The 9,683-nt window shown below is 30.7% G+C and overlaps 1 protein-coding gene across 1 annotated transcript; it reads left to right on the top strand.

Moving 5' to 3' along the window:
- The first annotated feature begins 7,011 nt into the window (after positions 1–7,011).
- On the top strand, positions 7,012–8,827 carry LOC100249616 (phenylalanine N-monooxygenase). Its single transcript, XM_002269807.4, has 2 exons — positions 7,012–8,004; positions 8,096–8,827. The coding sequence occupies exons 1-2, from the start codon at positions 7,012–7,014 to the stop codon at positions 8,735–8,737; spliced, it is 1,635 nt and encodes a 544-aa protein (XP_002269843.3). The 3' UTR covers positions 8,738–8,827.
- The last annotated feature ends 856 nt before the right edge of the window (positions 8,828–9,683 follow it).

Genomic DNA, 9,683 nt, shown 5'->3' with positions numbered 1-9,683 from the left:
ATAAAGATAATAATATATTCATAAATTTTTTTGGTTAAAAATGAATAATAATAATTTTTAGCTTAAAATAAATAATTAATAAAGTTTAACTTTTTAAACATGTAAATGAGTCATAATTTTCATTTCATGTACACATTTTATAATATTTTGATTTAATTTGTAATTAATTAGATCGATTTTTATAATACAAAATTATTTTTAAAAACAATTTATTCAAATAAGTTTTTTGTTTTTCATTTTTTTTTAAAATACACTTATTTTTAATATATATATATATATATATATATATATATATATATATATATATATATATATATATATATATATATATATATATATAATTTATGTGCAAAAAAAATAATAATAATTGTGAACCAATTTTTATATATAAATTTCTAGTTTTAATAAGTTTATTATTTGAGTTTCAAATTATTTTTAAAAATTACTAAATTTAGTACTGAATTCGACACATTAAGTTTTATTTAATTTAGAGTTTATTTGTATGGTTAAAAAAATTTGGAAAACAATGATTCCATGTAGAAGAGAAACAATAGTCATTTTAAACATTTTTTTTTTCTTATTTTTATAGATTTCTAGTTTTAATTAGATCTTTATTTGAGTTTTAAGTTATTAACTCAATGAATCCAGCACATTAATTCTTTTTTAATTTGGAGTTTATTTTCCTAATGAAAAAAATGGGAAGCCGAAGATTTTAAGGTAAAAGAGAAATAATAAAGTCGTTCTAAACCATTTTTTATTCATAAATTTATGATATTAATTGGTTCAATATTTGAATTTTAAATTATTTTTAACTAAATTTGTTAATGAATCCAATGCATTAAGTTTTGTTTAATTTGAAACTCAGTTGCCTAATAAAAAATAAAATAAAATTAGAAAACAAGGATTCTATGTAGAAGAGAAATAACAAAATTGTTTTAGACCAATTTTTATCCATAAATCTATGATATTAATTAGTTCATTATTTGATTTTTTTTTAAATTACATTTAAAAATTATTAAACCCATTAATGAATCCAAAGCATCAAGTCTTTTTTAATTTAGAGTTCATTTGCTAAGTGAAAAAAAATTGGAAAACAAGTATTCTATGTAAAAGAGACAATAAGGTCATTTTAGACCAATTTTTGTTCATAAATTTTTTGTATCAATTGATTCACCATTTTATTTTAGTTATTTTTAAAAATCATTAGGCTTGTTAATGAATTAAAACAATTAAATCTTATATACATACATACATACATACATATATATATATATATATATATATATATATATATGACTTTTAATCTAACCCAAACAGTTAAAATAAATTTTGATTTATTTGTTGAGTTCTATGACTTTTTATACTAATTAAATAGTTTTTAAGTTTTAAATTATTTTTGAAAATTAATAAATTTTATGTATAAGGTACAATTTGATTGAAATTTATTTGCTTAATGAAAAATTTTAGAGAAGTTATTTAAAAAAAAAAAAAAAGTATGTGTAATTTAAAAAAAGATCATATTTTAAAATTTTTGGTATTGGTATTAGATCGTGGAAAGAGAAAGGGAATAATGCCATCTTTAATTTTATTTATTTTCCTTTTTTATGATTTTTTTTTTTTAATTTCTATATTTTCCTTTTGTTTTTAAAAATGGGTGAAAACAACCTTTATTTGTCCTCTAAAAATAATTCTCTATTTTCCTTTGTTTTTAAAAATTGTTTCGAAACAACAATAGTTAAACAAATTTTGGAATTTTTAAAAATAGAAAATTGTTTTTAAATCACATGACCAAATAGGCTCTCATATTTGATGAATGCATTTCATCTATTACAATTTTTATATCAATGAAGGTGAACTTTTGAAAGCGTTGGAGGGGGATTGAAGCGATAACATGGGTTGTTGGAAGGAAAATGAAAATTTGATATTGCACTCACTTATATTTGATGAATGCATTTCATCTATTGGAATCTATACTTAGTGAAGGTGAATTTTTGAAAGAATTGGAAGGTGGTTGAAGTGATAATGTGGGTTGTTGGAAGGAAGAGCGAAAATGTCACAATTTATCAATTAACTAATCCTGTATTGGTCGGCCTCGACAAATCGTTTATCAACTAGCCTCATCACCAAAATTCTAAAAATTGCACAAATATTTTAGATATATTGACAGTCAAAACACGATAATCACCATGGATATCTCAAGTAAGAGATATTCATCGGCCATGTTAGCAATAATTTTCATTTTTCTCTCAAAATTTGATATGCGGGTAATAGGTCGGATGAGAGAAATGAACCCTGAGTTCAAAATGATTTGTGAGAGTACTTGGGACACTGACACATTAAATATAATGAAAGAACGAATAATGTCATGATTCATCGATCGACAAATCACGTATCGACTAACCCTATTGCTAAAATTCCGATATTGCACCAATATTTTGGATTTGCATCGATATTTTGGATGTATTGGTGGGTTGATACATGATAACCACCATAGATATCTCACATGAGATATATTTATCGGTTGTGTTAACAATATTTTTCAATTTTCCCTCAAAATTTGATATGAGAGTAATGGTAATGGGTTGGATGTGAGAAATGGACCTTGAGCCCAAAATCTTATATTGGTGGCTAATGCACGATAACCACCATGGATATCTTGGGTGAGAGATATTTTTCGACTATGTCAACAATATTTTTCAATTTTCCCTCAAAATTGGATTGCTTTCTTGCCTTCCATGGGTTACAAGATTGATAAAAAAAAAATCTTTTACAATAAAAAATTATGTACTCCATTGAAGGAGTTCACAACCAATGAATAAAAGTAGGATTTTTACGATACAATAAAAAATCCTATGCTCCTAAACACGGAACTTATAGTCCATCCCAAAAAACAAACAACTAATAATAATTATAACCATGATATTAAAAGTAAATATCCATGCATTCATCCTTAGTGCCCTGAGATGAAAAACAAGTCTTGCAAAACAAAATTAACACATCTTAAAGTAGATCTAACAAGCAAAAACCTATCTTAAGGCTCTAATACCAATTGTTGGGAATCCTAGATCTCTCCGTTCCCAAACCCTAAATCAAATAGGTACATGCAAATCTATCCCAGATCTCTAGAAACTATTCTTTGGAAACTATTCTAGTGGAAACAATGGCAATAAAAACCATTTAAAATAATAAACTAGAGAATATAGTGATCATAGTTGGATTTGGATGTTTCCAAATCGGTTTCCTACGATGAAGATGAAACCTGAAGAGCCTGAAGGTTTTGCATACCCAAGATCTTGCACCCAATAACTCCTACAATGATCTTGGCACTCTAAAGTGTGGGCTTTGAAGGATGAATGACTTGGCTTTCTCTATACTCTTTAAAGGTGGAAGACGACTATCAAAAGCCTTGGAAACCTTAACCCCTAAGAGGGTATTTATAAGGTTTCCATACTAGGATTAAGTAACTTGAGCTCACCAAGGCTTGGGTCACTTAATTTAGCCCATTAGCCAAATCTAGAGACTTTATTCATTATCCCTTATGTAACCTTGCGTAATTGTCAAAATGTTTTTATGCACAAGAGTGAACCTAAAGTCAATCTAACCCTCACAAATTGCATCCTAATGGTATATGAGATCAAAGTGGGGACCATTAAGGCCTATAGAAGTATTATCTCATCTAGAATCCAATTTTGAAGTTGATTTAAGATTCCACTAAAGAAAATCAACTACACTCTAGCACCACATGTAAATAACAATGAGACAAAGCTTGAGTCCATAACCTACTATCCATTACATGCAAACTCTCTATGTGTAGACCCTCTATTTTGTCCTATTAGTACATATTATTCTATATATTTTCCTTCACTTCTTATTACCTTATAGTCATCTCATGGTGGCTCATCGCCACTCATTTGGTTTACTATTTTTGAGTCATCTTTATAGATTCATTGTTGAGGGATTTTTATGGATCCCAAATGTAACCTTAGTGGCATTTTGTTTAGCTTACTTAATTGCATTTTAGATTTAACTCACTTAGTTGCATTTTAGTTTGGTTCACTTAGTTACATTTTAGGTTTAATTCACTCAACTGTATTTTAGTTTAACTCACTTAGTCGCATTTTAGGTTTAACTCACTTAGTTGCATTCTCAATCTAAATCACTTATTTGTATTCTTAGTCTAGCTCACTTATTTGCATTCTAAGTTTAGTTCACTTAATCTACCTTACTTAGTTGCATTTTAGGTTGAACTCATTTAGTTGCATTTTAGGTTTAGTTCCCTTAGTCTAACTCAATTCAATTTTAGGAAATTTCTTAGTTGCGCTTTAGTTTAGTCACACTTTAAGATAGTTCATCTAGATGTATTTTAGTTCATTCCATTTAGGCTAGGTGCACTTTAAAATAGTCCATCCTAATCATGTAAATATTGTTCTTTTAAGTCTGGTGAACCTTCATGATTTTAAAACGCGCTTATATATATATATATAAGTTTTTTAAATCGCAATCATTTTTATATAGACATAACTTCCTTCTTATGTCCCACAAAATTATCGAAGTGAGATATCATAATCATCTTTAATGCAAACACAATTGTGCGGCCAAATAAAGAGATATGCCTTATGGAGTTAAACAAAGTATCACATGAAGTCAGCATCAACTCTGATAGCATATAAATATTGTCTATTTTGAGACCAATGGGTCCTCATAGTTTTGAAACACATCTCCATAATTAAGAACAATTTAATGGAAAGTGATTGAGATATTCGATATTGGACAGAGAAAAAAGTTTCTAAGATTATATATGTATAAGTCTATCTTAATCATGGAGATATGTTTTAAAATCATGAAAACTTTTTAAATTTAAAATGGATGATATTTATACAATTGGAAACAAATTATTACATGCACTGAAGAAGGTAACAACACATCACCAACTATGGTGTACTTGGGAGTATAGTGGGGATGTGATAGAGATTGGTGCATATTCTTATGTATAGACATAGGTTAGTAATGTGTATGAGAATTTTTTGACCTTTTTCCCAAAATGAAAGAGTGACAGGATGATCTGATAGCTATGAATGTGTAAAAGAAGTTTAGATAGTGAGTTTGAGGTCTTGGGGATCAAGGATGAAAATATCACTTTTATAGATACATCGGTAGTTAAATTTTATGATTATATCAGTGAAAATTTTGATAAAAAAATCAATAAGACCAAAAGCGATGATAACTCATAAAAATATTAAGAAAACTTTCAATAAATGATAAAATAAGATATAATATACATATTCAATTTAGTTTTTATAATATATATATATATATATATATATACATTGAAAGTAGTTTGCTATCTTGAAGACCAATTTCCAAGGATATGATTTAATGAGGATGATCCCATTCCTTTAAGCACGTAATGGGTGGGCTTGGTACTGGGTCAATATATTGACTATTCCCTCAAGCCATCGGAAAGCTGAAAGCAAAAAATTGTGGATTTGACGAGGAACATTCCCATCCCCATCCCCATCCCCTTAATTTCATCACAAGCATGTTGTGGACTGAGATGGGCTTGTACTGGGTCAATATGCTGCCTTATGCCTCGACCCATTGGAGTTTTATAGAAAAGTTCAACCCCAAGCCAGATGTTCTTTACATGGAGCTAGCCCACTGCACGGGAGGTGTGTGGTGAAGAAAAAGAATGTGTGGTGATGGTGGTCTTTTATGGAGCGAGCTAGCTAGCCCACTGCCAACAGAGGGCCGTGGTGGTGTTCAGTGTTCTTTTCATGGAGCCCATTGCATGGCGTTGGTGGGAGGCGAAGAAAAATGAAAAAGAAAGAAGTCCTTCGTCTCCTGCCCAAAAGAAGCTGCTCTGTTGTTGCGTGTCCCTCGAGTCTCACCCTCTGTAATGAGCGCCGCTCCGCGTAAGTCTCCTAGTAAGTGACGTGCACGTGAAAGATCGGGAAAAAGTTTTAAGAAATAAAAAAATAAAATAAAAATTAATATGTGAATTTATTCAGACTTATATGAAAATCAAGTAAAGATTCAAAATTAAATAATTGAATTAATCATAAAACTAAATTAAAAAATAATAATTGAGATTACATACAAATAAGATTACATTTTTCAGTACCCAATTTTATGATAAAAAATTAATTTTTAATCAATTTTTTATATTAAATAAATAAATACCACATTGATCCTTGATCATAACATTTACCAATTTTAATTTAAACATATTATTTATTTATTTTATGCTAAATTTGTAAAAAAAAAATTGTGTTAATTATTTATATATAGTTTAAATACTCTTTTTCTTTTTATATAAGAGTTTTTTTAATTAAAAAAATAAAAATAAAAATGAATTAATCTTAGCAAGAAATTTGTGGATTAAAAAACATATTATTTAAAAAAAAATCTCAGACTGATAGCAGACAAAACCTATTGAAAGAGTTGAAAAGAAAATTTTGAAAAAATAGAGAATGACAAAAAAAAAAAAGGAAAATTTTTCAAATTTTAAGGAGAACAAAATTTATAATGAATGAGAAATTTGAAAAGTTTTCAAACTTTTAAAGATAAATTTTTATGATATTAATTATATTAATTGTGTGGTTTTAAAAAAAATGAAATTCATAAGTTTAAGACAATTTTGAAATGAAAAAAGTGAAGAGTAAATAAAAAAATAAATTAATGATTGGTTTTCATACACTTTTTTTTAAAATAAAATAAAATAAAATAATTTATATTAAATTTAAAATTCTTATGAAAAAATTATTGATTTATATTATGTTCATTAAAATTTATTTTTAAAAACTATTGTTCTAGGACTGTTTTAAGATACAAACACTTCCCAAACATATCCAAAATTATTAGTCAAAACCTATTTAGATAAAGCAAAAATCTCCCAAAATCCAAGTAGGTCGCATAAATCCATTTACACGTCTTTTATAGCCAGCCAGGCGACCTAATCATTTATCCAAAGGACCAAGCCAGCATTGCAGAGAAGATTAAGCCAACTCAACCATGCTTTCTTCATTTCTCTTTCTTTCCCTAGCTAATACTGCTACCAAAGACCATGTCTTGGCTCATCTCAACTTCGTCTTGCTGCTTTTCTGCGTATCCATCTTAGTCATCTTCACCAAATTCAAATCCAACACCAGCACCAGCAGCAAGGGAATGCACCTTCCTCCAGGCCCAGCTCCATGGCCACTACTCCGAAATCTTCCTGACTTACTCAAGAACAAGCCAGTTTTCCGGTGGATACATGGATTCATGAAAGAAATGAACACCGAAATTGCATGTATTCAGTTGGGCAACGTTCATGTTATACCGGTGATTTCTCCAGAGATTAGCAGAGAATTTTTGAAGAAACATGACGCAATATTTGCGTCCAGGCCTGTTACAATGGCGTCTGAGTATTCAAGCGGTGGCTTCTTGACAATAGCAGTGGTGCCAAAGGGAACGCAGTGGAAGAAGATGAGAAGGGTTGTTGCTTCTGATGTCATTAACGAAACAACATTTAAGTGGCTGCATGACAAGAGAGTGGAAGAAGCCGACAATCTTGTTCGATTCATTTATAACCAGTGTAAAACCTTCACTAGCCCATCAATTATAAATGTAAGAAACACAGTCCGTCAATACAGTGGAAACGTCATTAGGAAGATGATCCTCAACACAAGATACTTTGGCGAAGGAAAGAAAGATGGAGGACCTGGAATCGAAGAGGAACAACATGTTGAATCCCTCTTCACTGTACTTGCTCACCTCTATGCATTCTCTTTGTCTGATTACTTCCCATGGATGAGAGTGCTGGACTTAGATGGGCATGAGAAGACTGTAAGGCAGGCTATGAATACCATTGACAAGTACCATGATCCCATCGTGGAGAATAGAGCAAAACAATGGAGGAATGGGGGGAAGAAGGAGGCTGAGGACCTTCTAGACATTTTCCTTTCAATCAAGGATGCACACGGTGAACCACTGCTGTCTGTGGCAGAGATCAAAGCCCAATGCACAGTAAGATAATTTAATTTATTTCCATTCACATGTTGGGCCATGTTGCATTAATTTTCTATCAATTAATTGAATAAAATATAACGTATGGCAGGAGTTGATGCTTGCTGCAGTGGATAATCCATCAAACGCAATAGAGTGGGCAATGGCAGAGATGATCAATCAACCAGAGGTGTTGCGAAAGGCAGTGGAAGAAATAAATAGAGTGGTTGGAAAAGAGAGACTGGTTCAAGAATCGGACTTTGAGCAGCTCAACTATGTCAAGGCCTGTGCAAGGGAAGCATTTCGGCTGCACCCTATTGCACCCTTCCATCTCCCCCATGTCTCCACTTGTGATGCAGTTGTTGCTGGCTACTTTATTCCCAAAGGCAGTCATGTCCTCCTCAGCCGTCTGGGCCTGGGCCGGAACGGTAGAATCTGGGAAGAACCACTAAGGTTCAAACCGGAGAGGCATCTGAGTGAAGGTACAGGGAAAATGGTGGAGTTGACGGAGCCAGACCTTCGATTCATTTCCTTCGGCACTGGAAGACGTGGGTGCCCTGGAAAAGCAACGGGGTCTGCCATGACTGTGATGCTGCTAGCACGGCTTCTCCAAGGATTTACTTGGAGTGCACCACCGGAACAAAAGGAGATTGACCTCTCAGAATCAAGAAATGACCTCTCTCTGGAAAAACCACTGCATGCCGTTGCAAAACCTCGTTTGCATGCATCCCTCTACTCAGCTGCTTACCAATAAAATAAAACGCTAAATCTCAGGGAAAACTATTCCCAATTGCTTTTGAAGCAAATAAATAACAATAATTTGGACGTAATTTTTTAAATAAGTACACCAAGTATTCTACTTGGTGACCCTCCTTAAAAATAAATAACAAATACATTAGAAATCTTATTAGCACTATTTTTTTTTCTTTGTAATCCCATTTTTAAATTCAATTTCCACTTAAGTGGTAGATGCAATTTCCATGTTCATTTCTTCCATGAGGCCATGTAGCCACCGGAATATTGTGGGTTTGCTCTTCAGCATTTGGGGTTAGATTATACATGGACCAACAACGGCCAAGAAGCAGGCCGGGTCGACATAGCCTAAAGGAGCAGGCTGTGCTGGTCCTAAGGAGACAGTCCATCATGTCATCGTGTCGACCTATTGTGCAAATCCACCCATCGTGCTGACCCTCTTGGCCCTTTCAAATATCATTTTTAATTTTTTCTTTTTCTTTTTTATTACATATCAAATGTCTAAAATACCCTTCTCAACAATTATATAACAGCTAGTTTGAGGGATAAAAAAGCAAGTCAATAATTATTTTTACTTTTTTTCATGTCAAATATTTATATTACTTCTCACAACAACTATATCCTGAGTAATTTAAATATTAAAAAATTATACGTATATTATCATTTATTTTATATCATTTAATATGATAAATTAAATGAATTATAATTTTAATATTAAATATATTTTAAAATTAGACATATTATAATCAAATATCATAATATTATTATGAAATAATATTTGATGTAATTTAATAACAAATCTATACTTATAAAACTCATTTTTTTTATCAACGTATAGGATATTATTATCAAATATGATTATATATATATATGTGTGTGTGTGTGTATAATTTAACAAAACAACTTTAAAATGTCTATTATAATTTTAATTACATTTTTATAAGGTT

This window comes from Vitis vinifera, chromosome 6, assembly GCF_030704535.1.
Source record: "Vitis vinifera cultivar Pinot Noir 40024 chromosome 6, ASM3070453v1".
Lineage (NCBI taxonomy): Eukaryota > Viridiplantae > Streptophyta > Magnoliopsida > Vitales > Vitaceae > Vitis > Vitis vinifera.
Note: the sequence above shows the minus strand (reverse complement) of the source record. Positions and strands in the feature narration are given on the sequence as shown.